The 27,331-nt window shown below is 45.9% G+C and overlaps 1 protein-coding gene across 4 annotated transcripts in view; it reads right to left on the reverse strand.

The window, feature by feature from the left end:
- ARIH1 (ariadne RBR E3 ubiquitin protein ligase 1) overlaps positions 1–27,331 on the reverse strand; it is a 475,775-nt gene that overhangs the window by 96,926 nt on the left and 351,518 nt on the right. For all 4 annotated transcript variants that reach the window (XM_069222254.1, XM_069222252.1, XM_069222253.1 and 1 more), the window contains exon 10: positions 7,168–7,298. In XM_069222254.1, coding sequence (XP_069078355.1) covers positions 7,168–7,298 — 131 coding nt within the window. The remainder of the gene's footprint in view (positions 1–7,167; positions 7,299–27,331) is intronic.

The following is a 27,331-nucleotide window of genomic DNA, read 5'->3' on the forward strand; positions in this document are numbered from 1 at the left end:
ACGTCAAGATCAGCAGCAGTTTGGGGATGGGTCTTTGAAATAAACTAAAAATACAGAGTGTGGTGGACAGGAATGTTACTACTGACTTGAAGAAATCATACAAGTAAGGTCAACTCTTTAAATTACCTTTTGACACCTATTTCCTGCATTTTATCACTAAGGAAGCAAGCCCTGGTGATATAATACTGTTACACATCCATTCAGCTAGGTGCTGCAATATGGTCTTAGGGCCCTGTAGGAAGTTGGCTCTGTATGCACTATTTCAACGTAAGGAATAGTATGCACAGAGTCCAAGGGTTCCCCTTAGAGGTAAGATAGTGGCAAAAAGAGATAATACTAATGCTCTATTTTGTGGTTGTGTGGTCGAGCAGTAGGCTTATCAAAGGAGTAGTGTTAAGCATTTGTTGTACATACACATAGACAATAAATGAGGTACACACACTCAGAGACAAATCCAGCCAATAGGTTTTGTTATAGAAAAATATATTTTCTTAGTTTATTTTAAGAACCACAGGTTCAAATTTTACATGTAATATCTCATTTGAAAGGTATTGCAGGTAAGTACTCTAGGAACTTTGAATCATTACTTTAGCATGTATACTTTTTACATAAAACACAATAAGCTGTTTTAAAAGTGGACAGTGCAATTTTCACAGTTCCTGGGGGAGGTAAGTTATTATTAGTTTTCACAGGTAAGTAAGTCACTTACAGGTTTTAGTTTTTGGTCCAAGGTAGCCCACCGTTGGGGGTTCAGAGCAACCCCAAAGTTATCACACCAGCAGCTCAGGGCCGGTCAGGTGCAAAGGTCAAAGAGGTGCCCAAAACACATAGGCTATAATGGAGAGAAGGGGGTGCCCCGGTTCCAGTCTGCCAGCAGGTAAGTACCCGCGTCTTCGGAGGGCAGACCAGGGGGGTTTTGTAGGGCACCGGGGGGGACACAAGTCAGCACAGAAAGTACACCCTCAGCAGCGCGGGGGCGGCCGGGTGCAGTGTGCAAACACGCATCAGGTTTTCAATGGAAGTCAAAGAGAGATCAAGGGATCTCTTCAGCGTCGCAGGCAGGCAAGGGGGGGGGCTCCTCAGGGTAGCCACCACCTGGGCAAGGGAGAGGGCCTCCTGGGGGTCACTCCTGCACAGAAGTTCCGATCCTTCAGGCGCTGGGGGCTGCGGGTGCAGGGTCTTTTCCAGCCGTCGGGAAATGGAGTTCAGACAGTCGCGGTCAGGGGGAGCCTGGGGATTCCCTCTGCAGGCATCGCTGTGGGGGCTCAGGGGGGACAACTTTGGTTACTCACAGTCGTAGAGTCGCCGGAGGGTCCTCCCTGAGTTGGTTGTTCTCCACCAGTCGAGTCGGGGTCGCCGGGTGCAGTGTTGCAAGTCTCACGCTTCTTGCGGGGAGTTGCAGGGGTCTTTAAATCTGCTCCTTGTAACAAAGTTGCAGTTCTTTTGGAGCAGTGCCGCTGTCCTCGGGAGTTTCTTGTCTTTTTCGAAGCAGGACAGTCCTCAGAGGTTTCAGAGGTCGCTGGTCCCTTGGAAAGCGTCGCTGGAGCAGGTTTCTTTGGAAGGCAGGAGACAGGCCGGTAAGTCTGGGGCCAAGGCAGTTGGTGTCTTCTGTTCTTCCTCTGCAGGGGTTTTTCAGCTCAGCAGTCCTTCTTGTTAGTTGCAGGAATCTAAATTCTTAGGTTCAGGGAAGCCCTTAAATACTAAATTTAAGGGCGTGTTTAGGTCTGGGGGGTTAGTAGCCAATGGCTACTAGCCCTGAGGGTGGGTACACCCTCTTTGTGCCTCCTCCCAAGGGGATGGGGTCACATTCCTATCCCTATTGGGGGAATCCACCTTCTACAAGATGGAGGATTTCTAAAAGTCAGAGTCACTTCAGCTCAGGACACCTTAGGGGCTGGCCTGACTGGCCAGTGACTTCTCCTTGTTTATCTCATTATCTCTCCTGGACTTGCCGCCAAAAGTGTGGGCTGTGTCCAGGGGGCAGGCATCTCCACTAGCTGGAGTGCCCTGGGGCATTGTAACACGAAGCTTGAGCCTTTGAAGCTCACTGCTAGGTGTTACAGTTCCTGCAGGGGGGAGGTGTGAAGCACCTCCACCCAGAGGAGGCTTTGTTTCTGTCCTCAGAGAGCACAAAGGCTCTCACCGCATGAGGTCAGAAACTCGTCTCTCAGTAGCAGGCTGGCAGAGACCAGTCAGTCCTGCACTGAACAATTGGGTAAAATACAGGGGGTATCTCTAAGATGCCCTCTGTGTGCATTTTTTAATAAATCCAACACTGGCATCAGTGTGGGTTTATAATTCTGAGAAGTTTGATACTAAACTTCCCAGTATTCAGTGTAGCCATTATGGAGCTGTGGAGCTCGTTTTTGACAGACTCCCAGCCCATATACTCTTATGGCTACCCTGCACTTACAATGTCTAAGGTTTTGCTTAGACACTGTAGGGGCATAGTGCTCATGCACATATGCCCTCACCTGTGGTATAGTGCACCCTGCCTTAGGGCTGTAAGGCCTACTAGAGGGGTGACTTACCTATGCCACAGGCAGTGGGAGGTTGGCATGGCACCCTGAGGGGAGTGCCATGTCGACTTAGTCATTTTCTCCCCATCAGCACACACAAGCTGGCAAGCAGTGTGTCTGTGCTGAGTGAGGGGTCCCTAGGGTGGCATAAGACATGCTGCAGCCCTTAGAGACATTCCCTGGCATCAGGGCCCTTGGTACCAGTTACAAGGGACTTACCTAGGTGCCAGGGTTGTGCCAATTGTGGAAACAATGGTACATTTTAGGTGAAAGAACACTGGTGCTGGGGCCTGGTTAGCAGGGTCCCAGCACACTTCTCAGTCAAGTCAGCATCAGTATCAGGCAAAAAGTGGGGGGTAACTGCAACAGGGAGCCATTTCTTTACAGGCCCTCTATAAATTCCCCTTAGAAAAACGCTGGTAAAGCTATGCTGTCTATATACCAGTCGGAGGAGGTGCCAACAGACCATTTAAAAAATAAGGTGTCTACCATCAACTAAAGATCAGCTTTCATACATAAAAGTGTTCTGGGGTCCCCACACATAGGCAGGAATACTCTACATTTACGACCATCAGTGAGGAACCTACGATGCAAAATAAGTGCATACTTGACTAAACAAGTGTTTGCATTACACTATTTAGGATGAGCTAAATTGCTGGTCTGCAAACCTTTAAACGTTCCAACTCCATCCTCAAATGACAAAAGAGAAGTCACTAAAAATTCACAGTATGAAAGACAGCAAGGGGAATGTTTAACTGGACTTTACAAACTATAAAACAAATTAAGCAGAGAAAGTAACTATCTTTTAGCAATCACAGCTCAAGGCTTATCCCAAGTGATGCAATTACATCTCTTTCCATTCTCTAGGTTTCACTTACAGGTAAGATGCAAGGGGGTGCCCTTGGACAAAGTGTAATCACAGTTGCCCAGTCCCACTATGAAGGAGAATATAAGTTATGTTTGCTTATTAAGTGCACAAATATATTTCAAAGTTGCAGTCATGCAAGCCTAATTCTCTATTCAAGGAAAGATAAGATATCCCAGAATGTATTATTCCACTCCAGACTGAGTTTTTTGTTCAACAGGGCTGCAATGCTTATTTGAATACTCCTTACATACCACCTTCACCCATCAAGCTACCTTTGCTGGAATGTACATAGAGACATGTTGTAGGAAGTTGGCTCTGTATGCACTATTTCAAAGTAAGGAATAGTATGCACAGAGTCCAAGGGTTCCCCTTAGAGGTAAGATAGTGGCAAAAAGAGATAATACTAATGCTCTATTTTGTGGTAGTGTGGTCGAGCAGTAGGCTTATCAAAGGAGTAGTGTTAAGCATTTGTTGTACATACACACAGGCAATAAATGAGGAACACACACTCAGAGACAATTCCAGGCCAATAGGTTTTTGTTATAGAAAAATCTCTTTTCTTAGTTTATTTTAAGAACCACAGGTTCAAATTCTACATGTAATATCTCATTTGAAAGGTATTGCAGGTAAGTACTTTAGGAACTTTGAATAATCACAATAGCATATATACTTTTCACATAAAACACATATAGCCATTTTAAAAGTGGACACTTAGTGCAATTTTCACACATTCCTGGGGGAGGTAAAGTAATGTTAGTTCTTGCAGGTAAGTAAACCACCTACGGGGTTCAAATTGAGGTCCAAGGTAGCCCACCGTTGGGGGTTCAGAGCAACCCCAAAGTCACCACACCAGCAGCTTAGGGCCGGTCAGGTGCAGAGTTCAAAGTGGTGCCCAAAACACATAGGCTTCAATGGAGAAGGGGGTGCCCCGGTTCCAGTCTGCCAGCAGGTAAGTACCCGCGTCTTCGGAGGGCAGACCAGGGGGGTTTTGTAGGGCACCGGGGGGGGACACAAGTCAGCACAGAAAGTGCACCCTCAGCGGCACTGGGGCGGCCGGGTGCAGTGTGCAAACACGCGTCGGGTTTTCAATAGGTTTCAATGAGAGACCAAGGGGTCTCTTCAGCGATGCAGGCAAGGGGGGGGGGGGTGGGCTCCTCAGGGTAGCCACCACCTGGGCAAGGGAGAGGGGCCTCCTGGGGGTCACTCCTGCACTGTAGTTCCGATCCTTCAGGTCCTGGGGGCTGCGGGTGCAGGGTCTTTTCCAGGCGTCGGGATTTCAGAGTCAGGCAGTAGCGGTCAGGGGGAGCCTCGGGATTCCCTCTGCAGGCGTCGCTGTGGGGGCAACTTTGGTTACTCACAGTCTGAGTCGCCGGAGGATCCTCCCTGAGGTGTTGTTTCTTCACCAGTCGAGTCGGGGTCGCCGGGTGCAGTGTTGCAAGTCTCACGCTTCTTGCGGGGATTGCAGGGGTCTTTAAATCTGCTCCTCTGGATCCAAAGTTGCAGTCTTTGTTGAACAGGGCCGCTGTTCTCGGGAGTTTCTTGGTCTTTTGGAAGCAGGGCAGTCCTCTGAGGATTCAGGTCGCTGGTCCCGGGGAAAGCGTCGCTGGAGCAGTTTTCTTCTGAAGGAGGGAGACAGGCCGGTAGGGCTGGGGCCAAAGCAGTTGGTGTCTTCTCTGCAGGGTTTTTCAGCTCAGCAGTCCTCTTCTTCTTTAAGTTGCAGGAATCTGATTTCCTAGGTTCAGGGGAGCCCCTAAATACTGAATTTAAGGGGGTGTTTAGGTCTGGGAGGGCAGTAGCCAATGGCTACTAGCCCTGAGGGTGGCTACACCCTCTTTGTGCCTCCTCCAAAGGGGAGGGGGTCACATTCCTATCCCTATTGGGGGGATCCTCCATCTGCAAGATGGAGGATTCCTAAAAGTCAGAGTCACTTCAGCTCAGGTTGCCTTTGGTGCTGTCCTGACTGGCCAGTGACTCCTCCTTGTTTTTCTCATTATCTCCTCCGGCCTTGCCGCCAAAAGTGGTTCCGTGGCCGGAGGGGGCGGGCAACTCCACTAGCTGGAATGCCCTGTGGTGCTGGAACAAAGGGGGTGAGCCTTTGAGGCTCACCGCCAGGTGTTACAGCTCCTGCAAGGGGGAGGTGATAGCATCTCCACCCAGTGCAGGCTTTGTTACTAGCCACAGAGTGACAAAGGCACTCTCCCCATGTGGCCAGCAACATGTCTCGAGTGTGGCAGGCTGCTAAAACCAGTCAGCCTACACAGGTAGTTGGTTAAGGTTTCAGGGGGCACCTCTAAGGTGCCCTCTGGGGTGTATTTCACAATAAAATGTACACTGGCATCAGTGTGCATTTATTGTGCTGAGAAGTTTGATACCAAACTTCCAAGTTTTCAGTGTAGCCATTATGGTGCTGTGGAGTTCGTGTTTGACAGACTCCCAGACCATATACTCTTATGGCTACCCTGCACTTACAATGTCTAAGGTTTGGCTAGACACTGTAGGGGCACAGTGCTCATGCACTGGTGCCCTCACCCATGGTATAGTGCACCCTGCCTTAGGGCTGTAAGGCCTGCTAGAGGGGTGACTTATCTATACTGCATAGGCAGTGAAAGGTTGGCATGGCACCCTGAGGGGAGTGCCATGTCGACTTACTCGTTTTGTCCTCACCAGCACACACAAGCTGGCAAGCAGTGTGTCTGTGCTGAGTGAGGGATCCCCAGGGTGGCATAAGATATGCTGCAGCCCTTAGAAACCTTCCCTGGCATCAGGGCCCTTGGTACCAGGGGTACCAGTTACAAGGGACTTACCTGGATGCCAGGGTGTGCCAATTGTGTAAACAAAAGTACAGGTTAGGGAAAGAACACTGGTGCTGGGGCCTGGCTAGCAGGCCTCAGCACACTTTCAAATCAAAACATAGCATCAGCAAAGGCAAAAAGTCAGGGGGTAACCATGCCAAGGAGGCATTTCCTTACACATGTTCTACAAATATTCCAGCTAGTGGGTAGTTTCATGTGATAGCTACTATTGGTTCAGATATTTCTGACTAATCATGATAGGGAAATTAAGTTACCAGTAGTTTTCAGCTTAAAACTACACTGGCTTCTCCCTTAATCGTTAAATGATCAGGATATCAATGTAAATGGATCAAGTTCTTCTCATATACTTAATTCTACAATTGCTACCAACACATTACATTTGTTTTACATATTTTAGGCCACAGTTTTATTGGGTCAAGGATACAAACTGAAAATAAAGATTTAAAAAAAAAACTGTTTTACATCCAGTTTGTGCGATATGTCTTAAAGTTGTTTTAAATGTGCACTAGATTATCAAGATTATCTCTCCACAGAGTAGTCAAAACAAAAGAAACACTTCAAAATACATATTTATTCTGAAAGCAATGAGTGTTTTAAGAATTAAAAAACAAACAAAAAAAACAGACTGCATGCTATTTAGGTCTACAAATATTTGTGTTATGTATAGGTTTAGTTTGGAAAAACCATTCACAGTACAACTACAACAATACTTTTAGAACCTGCTTCACAGTTTTTCTTCACTCTTCACATGTCTATTGTTAAACCCCACTTGAATATACTGTGCAACCTGGGAATGTGAGAAACCAGGCAGCTGATTAACTCTCCGTAGACTTGGAGGGACACAAAAATATTTATTGAAACAGGCTTGGGGTTTATCAAATATGGGTAGAAATAACTTTCTGATCAAGTTAAGAATATACTCGAAGACATAAGGGACTCTCACCACTGCCTCAGGACTGGCACCTACCAAGCAGATCCATGTGGTTCCCAGGGGCCTAGACACACCCAGCAGAACTCCGCTTTGCAGTTCTGGTTGCGGCACACCATGTGATTGCACCCTCCATCCTTTTCAATTGTCACATGGCATTTTGGACATTCCTGCAGGATAAAAGAAAAAGGCTACTGTTGGTAATTAGCAGAAAGCTGTTCATGGCTCACCAACTCATTTCAAACACAGTGAGTTCTAACTTAGAACAGAACAGTCACCCTACTGAGAAAGCAGAGGTCTAAGTATCAATTGACGAGGCATCTTCAGTTAATATCTCAATTGGCTATTAGATCCAAGTTATCAACTACCTCAGTCTCATGTTACAATTTTCTTTTGGTTCCAGGTAAAGGATAATATACACAGACATCTCAACCAACCTAAGGATCAAAGTGTGTGTGAAAGTGGGGAGAACAATCCCAGTAATAGTCGAACATTCCTATGTTTGTCATAATCTGTAAGGTACTACTGTTTCATGGAGTATAACGATGTTTCATTATTGCACACGCTTCCACGATATCCTCCGCAGTCTCACTCCCTATTTACTTGAGCTGCATCAAATAAGAATCACCTATCATTCGAGTGCACATTAAGTAATTCTATCCTATGCACCAAAATTCCTTTGTCTTTATAACATTTTCCTTGCTGCATAGACCATGGGTATTCAACCATAAACCTGGGATGCAAACAAACCTTAGAGATTAGCCGTTTACCTCTGTGCTCAAGATGGACTGATCATCCAACTTACTCTTGCAGGAGACATTTGTCTCAAAGTTAATCACTTCATTTCTCTACAACTTTAAAACCAAAGCTTCTCAAAAGGTCCTCTCCTAATTTTACTTAATGACTGGTCCTCTGCAGCATCCAAATCTACTTTACATATGATTTGAAGCACTTGCTTAAGACACAACCTACATGGGGATCTGCGCAGGGATAATTCCCTTAAAAAATTAAATAAATATCAAACTTTTGTTCTAAGGAAACTGCTCCCATCAGTCTCTTTGTAGGAGTAAGTCTACTTTATATTTAGATTTGATGTCTTATGATTGCACACAAGGCATGCTATGATACATAACATACCACAAATAGAGGAAAATTGAGACACCTTTGAAAGATGTTTTCCGAAGGGTAAGCTGGTGTCACCCCTCAATGTTCCCCATCATACGCTAGGTCATAAAGGAACATTTAAAAAGTAGGCAGAGGAGTGGCAGTGGTTAGTGTACCCATGGAACTTGCTTTCCTTTTCAGACCTAAGAAATATCAGTAGCCTGAAATAGTATGGCTTGATCATGAGTTTTGACATATTTATAAATATAAGGATATCTGAGAAGAACAGCAGAACTACATAACATTTTATGAAACAAAAATTCAAATTAAAAATGTGGGTAGTGTCTGCATACAAAATTATAATATAATGCATCCTGGCGCAGTATTGGAATTTAATGACAGCACAGCACAAGTGGACATATGGGATGATTCAAGTAGTTGCCCTGTATATTGCCACCAGGAACATACTTTTAGAAGGCACATGCATTGAAATACCTCATATTACTGGTAACATGCACTCACATTAGCGGTCCTACTAGTGCAGTCTTCAACATGTAGCTTATGAGCTACTAGTAGCTCTCCAATTACCTGCACGCAGGTTTCCTGTGTGGAGCCCAATCCACTAAATTAGAAGCATTGGCATGGTAAAAATAATATATGTATGACAAAATTGAAAAGTGTGCATTCAAGGTGACTGTGTATTTTCAGAACTCATAGCTGATGTTCGGAGAAAAAAGGGGCTGAATTGCAAGTATATACTTCAAGCTGATATTGGAGTGATACATCCTGCAGTGTTTTGGAATCTCACTAATATTATTCACTTGGTGCCAGAGGCATCACAGCTATGTCTGATATGTATTAGCCATGATTCTTTAAGGGGACCACTGCCGGTAATCATATGGTGCCACTAATGTAAGTTTGTTTGAAGTGGTCATAATTACAACACTAATATTATTGGTAGCTATGCATTATTTTCACTGGATACAAGTAGCTTTTATTACAGAAAAGGTGTGAGGCCACCTGAGCTAGTAGCAGTAACTACTAACTTATTTCTCTGTAACAGTCAGTTTCATACATTGCACACATTTTTGGATTTTAGGAATGACTGTGGACAATTCCTGCTCTGGTTGAAAAATGTGTCCTTGTGGGCCTCAACCTAGGAGCATGAAATGAGAATCCTTAATGATGTCAACCTGTACTGCCCAACATCCAGCATGTGCGTGGTATCTTTAGCTTTTTTTTTGCTCTGCCATCGGATAGATCAAGCTGCACTAACTGTCTCAATGATAGCTTCGACAGGGATAACATTTATTTGCAACTGAAATCAGTAATTTTACTGTCTGGGTGGGCTGTGCAAACTTTAGCCTGGGGCTCTGGTCCTATGAAACTATAAAGGGAAAGGATTTACACAAATATTGAGGGACCTGACAAACAACTCAAAATTGAAGGAGTTCTTCAGCTGGATATTTTCACCACAAAGGGAAAGTGATGAATTAATAAAAAACAAAAAATCTACAATCGCACTTGTGGGCGGAGTCTTAAAAAGTCAACTTCTTTTACACTGAAGCTAACTCATAATCTCTAGGCCTATTTTCAAGACCAACCTATGAGCATCCTACCAGACAGGCAAGAGAAGAAGCAAAATGGTTACCTATAGGAACGGTTTTGAGATCTTCAAATTTTTATTTATATGTTGTGCATTATTCAACCATCTAGTGTTTGGATCTGAAATTGTCTTCTTTCTCATTTTTCCTCCTCTATTAAACACTGTTGATAGATTGGTGGCAAGCACATTCTCTAATGATGCCAGACATACATCCCAGAAATACCTATATGTGGTCATCATCTTCAGATTATTTTCTCCCCTTTCGGCAATTTCCATTGTACTTTGGATTTCTTAGTCTTTGCGCCTACTACCCCCACATAACTTGCGATAAAGTGCTGGAGCTTGTGCTAATGCCCAATCTACAGCTTAAACTTCTGTAAGTGTATCTGGAACTAGGACTGAGAAAGATAACAAAATGGCAACTTCCCCTTGCCGGAGATTACGGACAAATTTAGGTGGCCAGTCTTTCTTCCACAAGGATATCTTAACTACGTGTTAATCTTCTCCAAAATATTACTTCAATTGGGCACTCTGTCTCCCACAATTTGTATTTTTAGTTTATAAAACCTGTTGGATGGTGAGAAATGCCTCTCCTCAGTTTTGACTTCAAAAAAGTTCTTAGTTGCAGTCACATACAGAAGTTCTTGAAGATTCCTGCAAACTACTGTGACCTCTGGTGCGCTGTACAGCAGAGTCACTGCCCACGTCCTGTTCTTCAGTAAAGTTCTCAATATTTACGTAATTTTTCGCTGAGATGACCGCAAAGTTTTTCTATTTGAATTGGGGTTTCTGTTGTGGAAGTTTTTCTCTTTTTTTTTTTTATTGAATCTTCGGATGAGTGTTGTGAATCTTTTCTTGGTTTCACATACTTGTTTCAGTAGTTTGACCGCCCGCCTCTCACTATATTGTTCTGTTGAGTCCAGAAAGGAACGAGATTGGCGCTGGTCAGTGTATGTGTATCTATCAGAAGTTTTTAAAGTTTCCCTATCTCTAAGATTCTATTTTTTTTTCCGAGATCTCCAAACACAGAGATTCTCCTCTATCTTTATTTTGTTTTTGGTTATCCCAGTGATTTTTATAACCCTCCTGTGCTTCTTTGGTAGAGTCCTTATTGGATTTACCTTGTAGTTGTGGTTTACCTGGTCTGGCTCCCAGACTATCCCTACCTATACTGGTATAGATTTCGGTGATAGTCTTTGGCAGTTCGTCTTCTCGGTTCTGTTGAGGAATGCCCGGGAGCTGCTGGCTCACTGCCAATGCTACTAATTCAAATTTTATATTACTTAATATAATGGAGGGCACTGTGGCAAATTCCCCATTAATTGCATCCCTAAGTCCAGAGCTGGCCGGTATTCAATTTGAATCTGTTAAACACTAACGGAAAATCCGCAAGTGTCTTTGTACCGTGTGCTGTAGTATAGTGCAGCAAAAACTGCACCCCACGTGGCACCGCTGTCCACTTAGGAAACCATCCCAAAAGGCAAGCACACTGTGAGAATTGTGTGTTTAGCTTGGGGTCCTGTATGAAGAAATACTGCCTCCAAAGCGCTTATTTTTTGTGTTAGCCAAAACAGAATCTTTTCATGTTTAGTGAGACTTTACCCATTATTGAATGCAGTCTCAGGATTTTATTCCTGTTGTAGCCAAATGTAGTTGCGCTGGAGTGACCCTCGCTGAGGCAGTGTTTAAAGTCTGCATTACGAATTGTACTAAATGGCTATATATTTCTACTAAATTATTATATAAGTGGTGCACCTTCGCTACTGCCATGGTACCTGCATTAGGGTGTGGTGTGCAAGTAGCCATTTCTGGCCATGTAGGACTGTCATTACTTAAAGGAACTAGTCTAACTTTTTTTCTGCAACAGGTGGTAGAGCGTGATCAAGCCAATTATGCTGTTCTTGAAAGGATAATGGTATTTCTACATATGCATGTGGTCTGTATTGTGCATTTGCTACAGTGTAGTTGTGAGATGTGTGTGCTCCCATCTGCTGCTAGAAAGGTGACCCAAGAATAGAAAATGTCAGTTTGGTAACCTTTGTGAGCCTCTACTACGACTGACTTCCTCACCCTCAGCGGTGTGCCCATGGTTTAATAAATGTTGTGTGAGAAGCGGTTTCATGTTTGTTGCAACTGCCACCCATTGAGGGTCTGCCATAATTAAGAAATGGTCTGTTCGGAGATAGAAACACAGATTTTGGGAAATTCTTTTAAGGTTAAGGCTTGAATAACCTACAGCCTAGGTACTAATCTAGCTGAGGAGGTATTTGCTGATACCACAGATTTCTCCATATAAGGTAATTAGGGTGCCTGTAGCACATAATGAGATTGAGATACTTAGGAGATCCATAGAGTTACTGCCTAACCAACGCTGGTGGCGCCATGTCGTAGGACTCTTGTCATGGGGACGAGACTGCTGGATTCAGGTGCAGCAGCACCATCGCGCGTGGGCGACTAAGTCTTATCCCACACTGTCTGGCAGCTGTTCACCTAAACCGTTCGGCTAGCTAGGAGCACCTCACCAAAACCCAGAAGTAAAGGCCATTTGTGGCAGCCTGATGCAGGACACTGACTTTTCTGGGAAGTCATGGTGGAACAGATCTTGCCCCTTGCTCTCAGTCACATAATTCTCATACATGCACAAGACAATGAGAAACAGTATTTGGTTGAATACTTTTATTGAAACAGCTGCATCATACATGATGAGACATCAATTTCGATTATTAGGACGATGAAATACAACAATATTGTCATTGTGACGAGAAATCAGAAACAGATAAAAAATCCTAACATTCTGTCACCCTGTGAATCTAAAATCCCTAAAATGACTATAAATCTACATGAGAGCAATAGCAATGTTGGATTTAATCTGCCAGCACTTGGTCTCTGCAAGGAAGACCTACCCCCATACCTGGATAATGAACAGGGGAGTTGCCCGTTGGGTCTGCTGGCAGTCCTCCCAGGTGTTTGGAACAAGGCCAAGACTAGCAGCAATGAGACGACATGGTACAGCATAGTATGGCTGGCTGGAGTGTTCCCTTTTAACCTGGTTAGTGGCAGTCTGTTTTATAATAAAACATGTTGTTCTGAGAACTGCCCTGCCGTAATAATACGTCTTGTCTGTGTAAGTTACAAATTGTAGTCTTTGGGCCAGCAATACTTGGCAAATTATGTACAGCTCCGTACAACCTTGGGCTGAGCACAAGATGAAATGTCATTCAAAAGTACTAATAAATTCTGTGCAGAATGGCAACTGATAAAAATAGTAAAACAGCATGGCTAAAACAAAGCTTTCTTTCGTTTAAAAAAAAAAAAAAAAAAAAGGGACTAAAATTAAAGGGCACAGGCCTCAGACCCAGAGCTAAAATTAAGGTGCCCATGCAAAGCACTAAAATACCCCCACGACACGGCCAGCAGCAGCACCGACTACTTTGTCCCTCCTATGCAACACCCCTTCCTTGTTTCCAATCCTGCCCTGTTCCCCTCCATGTGTCGGTCTTGTGTGCTCCCCGCTGAACCCTGCCTTAGATCTACTTAGTGATTTACAACATGTGCCACCAACATCCAAAGGCTAGTGGGCTTGTTAAGGTAAAAAAATTAAACAGTGCAATACAAGTCTCCTGTCCGAATTGTGGACAACCCCCCCAACCTCCGTCTCTTGAATCATCAACATACACCCAAACTCCCTAAAATCAGTCATCAAAGTCTTCCAGACCACTCTCTAGTCCACCGCACACCCAGGGCGTGCCACCTTACTCCCCCAAAGCAAATGCTTTATGCCGAGTAACGGCCTTATGATATTGGGGAGGGGTGGCAGAGGACACGAGATGCCGTACCGCTACATATTTGGGGCAACTGAGTTGCCTGTATTCCTGGGTGAGAAAAGTGATACACAGGCCCTAGGTTTTCTCAAATCCTGACTCTTGCCTCTAGTGTGGCAGAGATATTTTCCATCCAAACAGCTGTATTAATACTGTCTGTCCTACCTGTACTTTGTTGGACTTTTGTGAAGTTAAGTATTGATGAGCTTGTAGCGCCACACAGATGTTATTTATAGAAAAGCTGTTGGGCAATCCTAAAGTTTGTTTTTTCTAGTGAAGCATGCTCCAGATTTTCCCCCAGTTTTACCCAAGCAATGGTGAATGGAAAACTGAAAGGAAAGGTTGCTTACATGTAATCCTAGTTCATTTCCAGGACGATCCTCTTCGTGGTCATAAGCAGCTAATAGTCCCGCCCACATGCAGAATCCTGGGGCACTTTTACACATATAACTATCGTTTACACTCAAATATTTGCAGCCTATAAAAGCCTAAGAAGGCCACATTTTAGTGTATTTTTATTTTAAAATAAGGTCAATTATTATGTTACTTTAAAAAGAAAAAAAAGATAGTGACCATAGAAAGTCTTTCACAAACCTCTTAAAAAGAAAAAGGAATGAAGCAGGGAATTAGCCAACAGGCTGCAAGGAAATACCGAGCTATAAAAACTGCCACTGTGCCTTTAAGTATCTCACAGCACACCCAGTATTTCTTTGTGCCATACAGGTGACTTAGGTCAGTAATTGTTTTTTTTTTTTACACACAGAATAATGGAGGATCCTAGGTGAAAAAAAAGATGAATTCTTTAGTATTTCTTGTCCAGGGATATGACAGTTTTGCTTATGACTTTCATGAGGGTTCCCCTGCAAGGGAACTAGGATAAAGGGTAGGCAACGTTTCTTTTTCTTCCAGGTGACCCTCATTGTAGGATGTTGGCTCTGTACGCACTATTTCAAAGTAAGGAATAGTATGCACAGAGTCCAAGGGTTCCCCTTAGAGGTAAGATAGTGGCAAAAAGAGATAATACCAATGCTCTATTTTGTGGTAGTGTGGTCGAGCAGTAGGCTTATCAAAGGAGTAGTGTTAAGCATTTGTTGTACATACACACAGGCAATAAATGAGGAACACACACTCAGAGACAATTCCAGGCCAATAGGTTTTGTTATAGAAAAGGAATGGTTTCTTACCTGTAACTCCAGTTCTCTCGTAGGGGTATTTCCATGATAGTCATAAGCACTGAATAGTTCCGCGCGCCTGCGGGGACCCCGGAGCACTGATGTGAAGTATATTCTTAAGTGCCAACACCAGCCGTTTGAAGAAAAGGTCTGTCAAAAAACACTTAAGAATAACATTGTGCAGCCTATGTGAACAGCTACACAGGCCAAATTGTTGAAAAGAAAATCAATAGTAGTGTAAATTCATGTTCAAACACCTATTTATTCTAGAAATGTAATAACAAATACATTCTCATACTTTATTTACACCTCTGATGAGAATAAAAACAATGCAGGGCAGTGTAGCCCATAGGCTGCCATTATACAGAATGTAAATAGAGCTGTGCCTTTAAGAAAGCAAAGTCTTCCTGTATCCCATCATGCACAGCAACAGGCAGTTGCCTCAGTTCTTTTTGAAGGCTTTTAACCTGGAACAAGCTTTGTTGGAGTATCAACATCAATCATATTTATGGCAACTTTTTCTATGTGAACTCCACCGGGGAGGAGGGAGGGTTGCTTATGACTATCATGGAAATACCCCTACGAGAGAACTGGAGTTACAGGTAAGAAACTATTCCTTCTCTCGTAGGGGATTTCCATGTATAGTCATAAGCACTGAATAGAGTAGCAAGCCCATCCCCATAACCGCGGTGGAGCAGACAGAAAAAAAATAGTGCCAAAACACTAAAGTTATGCAAATAAGTTCTTAAGCAAGGCCTGTCCAACCCGTGCATCCGCCCTAGCGTCTGTATCAAGGCAGTAATGCTGAGTAAAGGTATGGACAGACTTCCAAGTGGCAGCCTTGCATATTTCTGCCAAAGGTATATTTCTCAGTAAGGCTGTAGTAGCTGCCTTCCCTCTAGTAGAGTGGGCTTTTGGCCTACCAGCGAGGGACTTGTTCGCTAACTGATAACATAACATTATACATGAAACAATCCACCTGGATAGTGATTGCTTAGACGTGCCCAACCCTGTTCTAAGTGGGCCATAGTTAACAAAAAGCTGTTGTGATTTACGTAAGCATTTTGTCCTGTCCAAGTAAAATTTCAAAACCCTCTTTACATCCAGAGAGTGCAGCGTTCTCTCAGCAGGAGTAGCTGGATTTTGAAAGAAAGTTGGAAGTGAAATGGTTTGATTCACATGAAAATCGGAGACGACTTTCGGTAAAAATTTTGGATGAGTTCTCATTACCACTTTCGCAGAATGAAAAACCGTGTAGGGTTCCTGAGAGCAAAGGGCTTGGATTTCACTGACCCTACGCGCTGAAGTGATTGCCACCAGAAAAGCAGTTTTCCATGTGAGATGTTGAAGCGATGCCTTATGTATTGGCTCGAATGGAGGTAGCATCAGGCGCGATAGGACAACATTCAATTCCCATGGAGGAGACGGCCTTCTAATGGGGGGAAAGACCTTTTTTAAACCCTCCAGGAAGTCTTTAATAATTGGGATTCGAAAAAAGGAAGGTTGTGATGGGCTCTTCCTGTATGCTGTTAGAGCCGCCAAATGTACCTTTATTGATGATAATTGTAAGCCCGATTTTGCCAATGTTAGGAGGTATGGCAGAATAGACTTCTCCACAGGATATCGGGTCAATGTTGTTGTCTAAACACCACACACAAAATGTCTTCCACTTGCTTGCATAAGTGGATCGTGTGGAAGGGCGCTTAGCTTCTCTCAGGATTTCCATACAGTCCTGGGGTAAGTTCAAGTGTCCATATTGCACTAGCTCAGGAGCCATGCTGCCAAACTCAGTGATGAGAGGTTGGGATGAGATATCTGCCCTCCGAACTTCGTGAGCAGGTCCGGACGATAAGGGAGCCTGATGTGTGGTTTGAGTGACCGGTGAAGAAGGTCTGGGAACCACCATTGTCGTGGCCATTCCGGAGCAATCAGGATCATTTTGGACTGAGCATTGGATAACTTCTGGAGGACCGCCGGAATCAGGGGAAGCGGTGGAAAGGCGTAAAGAAATGCTCCTGACCAGCTTATCCACAGGGCATTCCCCAGTGTCCCTGGATGGTAATATCTGGAGGCGAAGTTTTGGCATTTTTTGTTTTCTGGGGTTGCGAACAGGTCTATAGAGGGGGAACCCCATAGTGCGAAAATGGAATGAACGACGTCGTCGTGTAGAACCCACTCGTGGTTCTCGTCCATTACTCGGCTGAGAGCATCCGCTTGCACATTCTGGATGCCCGGCAGGTGAGTTGCTACTAGCGACATGTTCCTGGCTAGAAGCCAATGCCAGATTGTCTGAGCCTCCCTGGATAAAATCCTGGACCTGGTGCCTCCTTGTTTGTTTACATAGTACATGGTGGCCACGTTGTCCGTCTGAAGAAGGAGAGTTCCCGCTCTCAGAGAGGGAAGGAAAGCTTTGAGCGCAAGGTGGACCGCTCGAAGTTCCAGCAGGTTGATGTGATAGAGGCTCTCTTTCTGTGACCACTTGCCTTGGACTCGAAGATGCCCCATGTGCGCTCCCCATCCGAGCAGTGACGCATCTGTTACGATGGTTTGAGCTGGAGGCTGTCGTTGGAACGGAATCCCCACCAAGAGATTGTCGGGTAGACACCACCACTTGAGGGACTGTAAGGCGTGGGGAGAAAGGAGGACTTTGTTCTCCCATTCGTTCATTAGTTGACTCCATTGATCCTCCAGGTTTTCCTGTAATGGTCTCATATGGAGGCGAGCATTGGGAACGAGATGGATACAAGACGCCATCGAGCCCAGTAGGGAAGCTATTACTCTTGCAGTGGTCTGTGGAGCCTTTTGGAGTTGTTTGCACTTTTGGAGAATCGATAATCGTCGTTCCTCCGAAGGAAACACCTTTCCTAGATTTGTATCTATAATGGCTCCTAAGTAATGCAACCTCTGAACCGGTGTTGCTGTGGATTTCAGGAGATTTACTTGAAGACCGAGTTTCTGCAACAGCTGTAGAGTCCATTTGAAATGTTGTTGCGTCTCTAGATAACTGGAGGCCTTTATGAGCCAATCGTCTAGATAGGGGTAGACAAAAATTCGATGCTTCCTCAAATGGGCGGCTACCACCGCCATGCATTTGGAAAAGGTCCTCGGCGCTGATTTTAGGCCGAAAGGCAGAACCGCAAATTGGTAATGATGTTTTCCGACGGTGAACCTTAAGAATCTTCGATGTTTCTTGGCCACCGGAATATGAAAATAAGCGTCGCAAAGGTCTACCGCACAGAGCCAGTCGCCCTGACGAAGATGTGGGTAAATTTGGTGCAAGGATAGCATCCTGAATTTCTCTTTGCGAATCCACTTGTTTGCTGTCCTTAGGTCTAAAATGGGACGAAACTCTTGCTTGTCTTTTTTTGGCACAAGGAAATACCTCGAATAAATCCCCTTCCCTTGCTGGCTGAACGGGACGGGTTCTATGGCTCTTTTTTGCAATAGGATGGTGACTTCTAACTGAAGAGCTTCGAGGTGTCGGTTGGTTGTTTTGGGTGGAACAGATGGAGGACTGGTGAATCTGAGAACGTAACCATGTCTCACAATATTCAAAACCCAGGCGTCTGATGTGATGCGTAGCCACTCGTCCAGATGATTTGAGATACTTCCCCCTACCGGAGTGGGTAACGGAGGAGGGGGAAGCAAAGATTCAGGGCTTAGACGCGGGCACCTGTCGAGGTGTCTGGGTCTGAGGTGTTGAACGACCCCTTGTCGACCTTCTGGAGAAGCCCCTCTGATGCTGCTGCTGTTGCTTAGGGCGTGAAGACGTCCAATGTGGAGTCTGATACCTGTGGGAGAACAGTCTTCTTTGATATGGGCGGAATCCTTTTCGCTGTTCTTTAGGTCGCTCCATGCCTACCGCTTTCAGGGTATCCAGCTCCGACTTCATTCTGGCCATCTCGTCATCGGCATGAGAGCCGAACAAAGTGGAGCCTGAGAAAGGCAGGTTCTGTATCCTCTGCTGTGCTTCGGGTTTAAGCGATGTAAGCCGCAGCCATGCATGTCTCCTGAGCGCTATACCATGAGCATAGTTATGTGCGGATAGTGTTGAAGAATCCGCCGCAGCACTTATAATCTGGTTAGAAACCATAGCTCCCTCGCTCACGACCTCTAGGAAATCTTCCCTTTTGTCCCTAGGGAGATGCTCCGCGAACTGCAGTATAGAGTCCCAGAGGGATCGATCATATCTCCCTAATAAAGCAGTGGCACTGGCTGCTTTCATGGTGATGGATGCCGTCGAGCATACTTTTCTTCCTGCAGCATCGATCTTTCTGCTCTCTTTGTCTGGAGGAGCAGAGGAAGACGGTGACGTCGAATGCGATTTCTTCGCTGCCACTATAACTACCGAGTCTGGTACTGGGTCCGACCTCAAGAATAGAGGATCTTGCTCTGGTGGACGGTACTTTTTAATGAGTCTGGAAGAAGCAGACTTTGTTGTAGCCGGCGTGAGAAAAATGTCCATTGCTGGCTCAATAAGACCCGGAACCAGTGGAAGTAAAGGTCGTGAAGATGTCTTTTGATGCAAGGTCTCAAAGATCACTGATGTCGATGGGGCCGGAGCTGCTAGCGGGATATTCAGCTTGGTTGCCCCTCTCACTAAGACCTCCTGAAATGTGTTGACATCTATGGGGGACACTCTTGGGGACGGTGAGTCCGATAAGGTTGGAGAGTAGTCCCGTGTGGACGATGAAGAATGTCCATGATGTGATTCCTGACGACAGTGCCTAGAGGTAGAAGTACGCCTCGAGGAATAACCAGAACGCCCTGCAGATCGCGTTGGAGTCCTCGGAACAGGCTCTGGAGGAGGCGCCGGAAGAGGAGACGTAGGTGTTACCGGCGTCTGTGGTAACGGCGACTGCCTTTGCGAGAGCTGTGGCGATGCTGGAAGTAGGATAAGTGAGGCCGAGGATTCCGAGGTTGTATAAACCCTTCTAGGCCTCTTAGATGGTCTTCTCGACGTCGAAGCACTCCTCGACGTCGCACTGCGGTGACGTCGAGTGCCTCTAGACGTCGACTCGTCTCGCCACTGAGAACCTCTCGACGACGAACCTCGACGTCGGTGCAGTGACGGTGAACGCCTCCGACGGCGAACACTCTCTCTCGACGGCGATCTCCCTCGCAGTGTCGACGGCGAGCCCGACTCGGATCTCCTTGGCGTGGACTGTGTTCGCCGTGTCGACGGCGACCCAGATCCTCTCGACGTCGGGTGTCTTCGCCGCCTCGACGGCGAAATAGCTGTCGACGGCGAACGATGTCTTTTTCTCGCCGGCGAAGCACTCCTCGACGGCGAACATGTTGGCGCCGTTCCCTGCTTCGACGTCGACGCTCTCGACGTCGTCGGAGATCTATGTCGTTTTTCAGCAGGTCTGGAAGGAGTCATGGAGGAAACAGGTTGAGCCCTGGTAGAAGTCTGACCTTCTCCTCGCTCTGTAGTGGAATGGCCACTTTTTCTCCTGTCCTCTCTCGCCTGAAGTCGGATCTTCTCTCTATCACGAAGGGTTCTTCTAGAGAAGGTTTTACAAATGTCACACGACTCCGGTTTGTGGCTGGATGGAAGACAAATTATACAGACCCTATGTGGATCTGTTTTAGCCTTCTTTCTGCCACAAGAAGGACATTTATCAAAAAGTGAAGGCATTTCTAACTAGAAAAACCTCAAAATTCTGTCAGAATTTAACAGAAATCAGTAGAAAATGATCACTCAAAGGTAAAAACGTCGAGTGAAAATGAAATTCAGAAGATATTTCAATGAATTTCTGTCACAAAAAACTTTGTGAGGTAGAGCTCAATGCTTCAGGGTCCTGTCAGCAGGAGCCGGAAAAAAGAACTGAGGCAACTGCCTGTTGCTGTGCATGATGGGATACAGGAAGACTTTGCTTTCTTAAAGGCACAGCTCTATTTACATTCTGTATAATGGCAGCCTATGGGCTACACTGCCCTGCATTGTTTTTATTCTCATCAGAGGTGTAAATAAAGTATGAGAATGTATTTGTTATTACATTTCTAGAATAAATAGGTGTTTGAACATGAATTTACACTACTATTGATTTTCTTTTCAACAATTTGGCCTGTGTAGCTGTTCACATAGGCTGCACAATGTTATTCTTAAGTGTTTTTTGACAGACCTTTTCTTCAAACGGCTGGTGTTGGCACTTAAGAATATACTTCACATCAGTGCTCCGGGGTCCCCGCAGGCGCGCGGAACTATTCAGTGCTTATGACTATCATGGAAATCCCCTACGAGAGAAATATATTTTCTTGGTTTATTTTAAGAACCACAGGTTCAAATTCTACATGTAATAACTCATTTCAAAGGTATTGCAGGTAAGTACTCTAGGAACTTTGAATAATCACAATAGCATATATACTTTTTAAATAAAACACATTTAGCTGTTTTAAAAGTGGACAGTGCAATTTTCACAGTTCCTGGGGGAGGTAAAGTAATGTTAGATCTTGCAGGTAAGTAAACCACCTACGGGGTTCAAATTGGGGTCCAAGGTAGCCCACTGTTGGGGGGTTCAGAGCAACCCCAGAGTCACCACACCAGCAGCTCAGGGCCGGTCAGGTGAAGAGTTCAAAGTGGTGCCCAAAACACAGGCTTCAATGGAGAAGGGGGTGCCCCGGTTCCAGTCTGCCAGCAGGTAAGTACCCGCGTCTTCGGAGGGCAGACCGGGGGTGTAGGAAGTTGGCTCTGTATGTGCTATTTCAAAGTAAGGAATAGCATGCACAGAGTCCAAGGGTTCCCCTTAGAGGTAAAATAGTGGTAAAAATAGATAATACTAATGCTCTATTTTGTGGTAGTGTGGTCGAGCAGTAGGCTTATCCAAGGAGTAGTGTTAAGCATTTGTTGTACATACACATAGACAATAAATTAGGTACACACACTCAGAGACAAATCCAGCCAATAGGTTTTTGTATAGAAAAATATCTTTTCTTAGTTTATTTTAAGAACCACAGGTTCAAATTCTACATGTAATATCTCATTCGAAAGGTATTGCAGGTAAGTACTTTAGGAACTTTAAATCATAAAAATTGCATGTATACTTTTCAAGTTATTGACAAATAGCTGTTTTAAAAGTGGACACTTAGTGCAATTTTCACAGTTCCTAGGGAAGGTAAGTTTTGGTTAGTTTTACCAGGTAAGTAAGACACTTACAGGGCTTAGTTCTTGGTCCAAGGTAGCCCACCGTTGGGGGTTCAGAGCAACCCCAAAGTCACCACACCAGCAGCTCAGGGCCGGTCAGGTGCAGAGTTCAAAGCGGTGCCCAAAACACATAGGCTAGAATGGAGAGAAGGGGGTGCCCCGGTTCCGGTCTGCTTACAGGTAAGTACCCGCGTCTTCGGAGGGCAGACCAGGGGGGTTTTGTAGGGCACCGGAGGGGACACAAGCCCACACAGAAATTTCACCCTCAGCAGCGCGGGGGCGGCCGGGTGCAGTGTAGGAACAGGCGTCGGGTTCGCAATGTTAGTCTATGAGAGATCTCGTGATCTCTTCAGCGCTGCAGGCAGGCAAGGGGGGGATTCCTCGGGGAAACCTCCACTTGGGTAAGGGAGAGGGACTCCTGGGGGTCACTTCTCCAGTGAAAGTCCGGTCCTTCAGGTCCTGGGGGCTGCGGGTGCAGGGTCTCTCCCAGGCGTCGGGACTTTAGGTTCAAAGAGTCGCGGTCAGGGGAAGCCTCGGGATTCCCTCTGCAGGCGGCGCTGTGGGGGCTCAGGGGGCACAGGTCTTGGTACTCACAGTATCAGAGTAGTCCTGGGGTCCCTCCTGAGGTGTTGGATCGCCACCAGCCGAGTCGGGGTCGCCGGGTGCAGTGTTGCAAGTCTCACGCTTCTTGCGGGGAGCTTGCAGGGTTCTTTAAAGTTGCTGGAAACAAAGTTGCAGCTTTTCTTGGAGCAGGTCCGCTGTCCTCGGGAGTTTGTCTTTTCGAAGCAGGGGCAGTCCTCAGAGGATGTCGAGGTCGCTGGTCCCTTTGGAAGGCGTCGCTGGAGCAGGATCTTTGGAAGGCAGGAGACAGGCCGGTGAGTTTCTGGAGCCAAGGCAGTTGTCGTCTTCTGGTCTTCCGCTGCAGGGGTTTTCAGCTGGGCAGTCCTTCTTCTTGTAGTTGCAGGAATCTAATTTTCTAGGGTTCAGGGTAGCCCTTAAATACTAAATTTAAGGGCGTGTTTTGGTCTGGGGGGTTAGTAGCCAATGGCTACTAGCCCTGAGGGTGGGTACACCCTCTTTGTGCCTCCTCCCAAGGGGAGGGGGTCACAATCCTAACCCTATTGGGGGAATCCTCCATCGGCAAGATGGAGGATTTCTAAAAGTCAGAGTCACCTCAGCTCAGGACACCTTGGGGGCTGTCCTGACTGGCCAGTGACTCCTCCTTGTTTCTTTCTTTGTTCCCTCCAGCCTTGCCGCCAAAAGTGGGGGCCGTGGCCGGAGGGGGCGGGCAACTCCACTAAGCTGGAGTGCCCTGCTGGGCTGTGACAAAGGGGTGAGCCTTTGAGGCTCACCGCCAGGTGTCACAGCTCCTGCCTGGGGGAGGTGTTAGCATCTCCACCCAGTGCAGGCTTTGTTACTGGCCTCAGAGTGACAAAGGCACTCTCCCCATGGGGCCAGCAACATGTCTCTGGTGTGGCAGGCTGCTGGAACTAGTCAGCCTACACAGACAGTCGGTTAAGTTTCAGGGGGCACCTCTAAGGTGCCCTCTGTGGTGTATTTTACAATAAAATGTACACTGGCATCAGTGTGCATTTATTGTGCTGAGAAGTTTGATACCAAACTTCCCAGTTTTCAGTGTAGCCATTATGGTGCTGTGGAGTTCGTGTAAAACAGACTCCCAGACCATATACTCTTATGGCTACCCTGCACTTACAATGTCTAAGGTTTTGCTTAGACACTGTAGGGGCACAGTGCTCATGCACTGGTACCCTCACCTATGGTATAGTGCACCCTGCCTTAGGGCTGTAAGGCCTGCTAGAGGGGTGTCTTACCTATACTGCATAGGCAGTGAGAGGCTGGCATGGCACCCTGAGGGGAGTGCCATGTCGACTTACTCATTTTGTTCTCACCAGCACACACAGGCTTGTAAGCAGTGTGTGTGTGCTGAGTGAGGGGTCTCTAGGGTGGCATAATACATGCTACAGCCCTTAGAGACCTTCCCTGGCATCAGGGCCCTTGGTACCAGAGGTACCAGTTACAAGGGACTTATCTGGATGCCAGGGTGTGCCAATTGTGGAAACAATGGTACATTTTAGGTGAAAGAACACTGGTGCTGGGGCCTGGTTAGCAGGGTCCCAGCACACTTCTCAGTCAAGTCAGCATCAGTATCAGGCAAAAAGTGGGGGGTAACTGCAACAGGGAGCCATTTCTTTACACAAGCCCCCCCCAGCCCACAGGCCAGGAGACTCAGCCAACGCTGGAAGAGTCTTCCTAGTCTGTCAGGCGAGGAAGAGTAGAGGAAATGGCTGGTTTGTTGCAGGGCCTACTCTGCCTTACATCCTCCTGTTCAGGTCATTCCCTCTGGGGAACTGACCCACTTCCACAGTGATAGGACCTAGTCTGAACTGCCTCTTGTCTGTGCTTTTTATGTCTTCACCCATTCTCTCTATTTTGAGGTCAGAGGTATCCACCTCTGCTAATCTTATCTTAGCCAGGGTCACCCCTAGCTTACCCAAAGAGGTTACCCAGAGCTGGAGTAACCCCACCATGACCAACAGGGTCAGGGGGCCTAACTTGTTACTTGGCATGGGGTCAGACCACCAGGCCAAGGATAGTGCAGCCATAAAGGCTAACACCCAGCAGAGGCCACGGACAGCTGTCAGTGCCCAGAACCACACCTTTAGCTCTTCACCTACAAGGGAAGGGGCTAAGTTACAGGCTTCTTTGGGTTCAGGGTGCCTGTCTGCTGTATTAGAGTGGGGGGTCACCACATCTTGTAGTAAACACCCTTCTTCCACTCTTTCTTCTGTTAGCTGAGGAGCCACCCACTCAGGCTTAACAGTTGCCTGACTAGCCAGGACTTCTTGTGGGTCAGGTTGGACTTTATCAGAGCCATTTTTGGAGTTCTCCCCTACTGGAGCAGAATCTCCTTGGCTTGCTGGAACCTTGGCTAAAGGTTGTCCACCTTTCCTACTCTGTTTCCTTTTCTTTTTCTTCTGGGGCCTACTTGCATTTACTGCAGAGGCAGGACTTCCAGAATCCTTGGGAGAGGACTGGCACTGGACCAGTCCCTCTCTTGGGCTCTGACTAACCTCTGGGTAGTCATTTCCAAGGAGACAATCAAGGGGGAGGTCTGTACTGACTACTACCCTTCTCCAGCTAAGAGTGCCACCCACTTCTATGGGTACTAAAGCCACAGGCCTCTTAGTGACCCTGTCTAGGCTAACTCTTACCCTGGCAGTCTCACCTGGGATGTACTGGTTTGAGAGCACCAGCCTGTCATGCACAATAGTGTGACTGGCACAAGTGTCTCTCAGGGCAGTGGTTGGGATTCCATTCACCAGTAGGTGGTGGAAGTGTCTACTTCCCTCTGGAATCTCCAACTCACCTGTTGGGCCCTGTTTCCAGTTGAAGGCTAGGAAGACCTCCTCATCTGAGGAGTCATCTCCCATGGCTACACTGGTTACCCCAGGAATTTTGTTCTGGGGTTTGTTTTTGGGACAAGAAGTGTCCTTGGTGTGGTGCCCAGACTGCTTACAGTTGTGGCACCATGCCTTAGTGGCATCCCAGTTCTTACCCTGGTACCCACCTTTGTTTTGGGTTGTGTCTTGGGGCCCACCCACCTGTTCTGGTTTTTGGGGGCCTACAGAGGACTCTTTTTCTTTGTTTCTAGTGTTACCCACTTTCTCCTGGGGAGTTTTTGTAACCCCTTTCTTTTGGTCACCCCCAGTGGAAGTTTTGGTTACCCTAGTCTTGACCCAGTGGTCTGCCTTCTTTCCCAATTCTTGGGGAGAAATTGGACCTAGGTCTACCAGATACTGATGCAACTTTTCATTGAAGCAGTTACTTAAAATGTGTTCTTTCATAAACAAATTATAAAGACCAACATAGTCACACACTTCATTTCCAGTTAACCAACCATCTAGTGTTTTTACTGAGTAGTCTACAAAATCAACCCAGGTCTGGCTCGAGGATTTTTGAGCCCCCCTGAATCTAATTCTATACTCCTCAGTGGAGAATCCAAAGCCCTCAATCAGGGTACCCTTCATGAGGTCATAGGATTCTGCATCTTTTCCAGAGAGTGTGAGGAGTCTATCCCTACACTTTCCAGTGAACATTTCCCAAAGGAGAGCACCCCAGTGAGATCTGTTCACTTTTCTGGTTACACAAGCCCTCTCAAAAGCTGTGAACCATTTGGTGATGTCATCACCATCTTCATATTTTGTTACAATCCCTTTGGGGATTTTTAGGATGTCAGGAGAATCTCTGACCCTATTTAAGTTGCTGCCACCATTGATGGGACCTAGGCCCATCTCTTTTCTTTCCCTTTCTATGGCTAGGAGCTGCTTTTCCAAAGCCAATCTTTTGACCATCCTGGCTAACAGGGGGTCATCCTCAGTGATTTCAGAAATGCTGGACCCTCCTGTGAGGGAAGCAACATTTCTGACTATCATTTTTGGAGACAGGGCTTGAGAGGCCCTGGTCTCCCTATTTAGGACTGGAAGGGGGGAATTGCCCTCCAAGTCACTAATTTCTTCCTCTGTGAAGTCATCCTCAGAGGGGTTGGCTTTTTCAAACTCTGCCAACAGCTCCTGGAGCTGAATTTTGGTAGGTCTGGAGCCAATGGTTATTTTTTTGATATTACAGAGAGACCTTAGCTCCCTCATCTTAAGATGGAGGTAAGGTGTGGTGTCGAGTTCCACCACATTCATCTCTGTATCAGACATTATTTTGCTAAAAGTTGGAAGACTTTTTAAAGAATCTAACACTGTTTCTAGAATCTAATTTCAAACTTTTAACAAACTTTTAAACTCTAAAAGAAAATGCTAAACAGGGACTTAACACACAAGGCCCTAGCAGGACTTTTAAGAATTTAGAAAAATTTCAAATTGCAAAAATGAATTTCTAATGACAATTTTGGAATTTGTCGTGTGATCAGGTATTGGCTGAGTAGTCCAGCAAATGCAAAGTCTTGTACCCCACCGCTGATCCACCAATGTAGGAAGTTGGCTCTGTATGTGCTATTTCAAAGTAAGGAATAGCATGCACAGAGTCCAAGGGTTCCCCTTAGAGGTAAAATAGTGGTAAAAATAGATAATACTAATGCTCTATGTTGTGGTAGTGTGGTCGAGCAGTAGGCTTATCCAAGGAGTAGTGTTAAGCATTTGTTGTACATACACATAGACAATAAATGAGGTACACACACTCAGAGACAAATCCAGCCAATAGGTTTTTGTATAGAAAAATATCTTTTCTTAGTTTATTTTAAGAACCACAGGTTCAAATTCTACATGTAATATCTCATTCGAAAGGTATTGCAGGTAAGTACTTTAGGAACTTTAAATCATAAAAA

The sequence above is a fragment of the Pleurodeles waltl genome, chromosome 3_1 (genome assembly GCF_031143425.1).
Source record: "Pleurodeles waltl isolate 20211129_DDA chromosome 3_1, aPleWal1.hap1.20221129, whole genome shotgun sequence".
Classification (NCBI taxonomy): Eukaryota; Metazoa; Chordata; class Amphibia; order Caudata; family Salamandridae; genus Pleurodeles; species Pleurodeles waltl.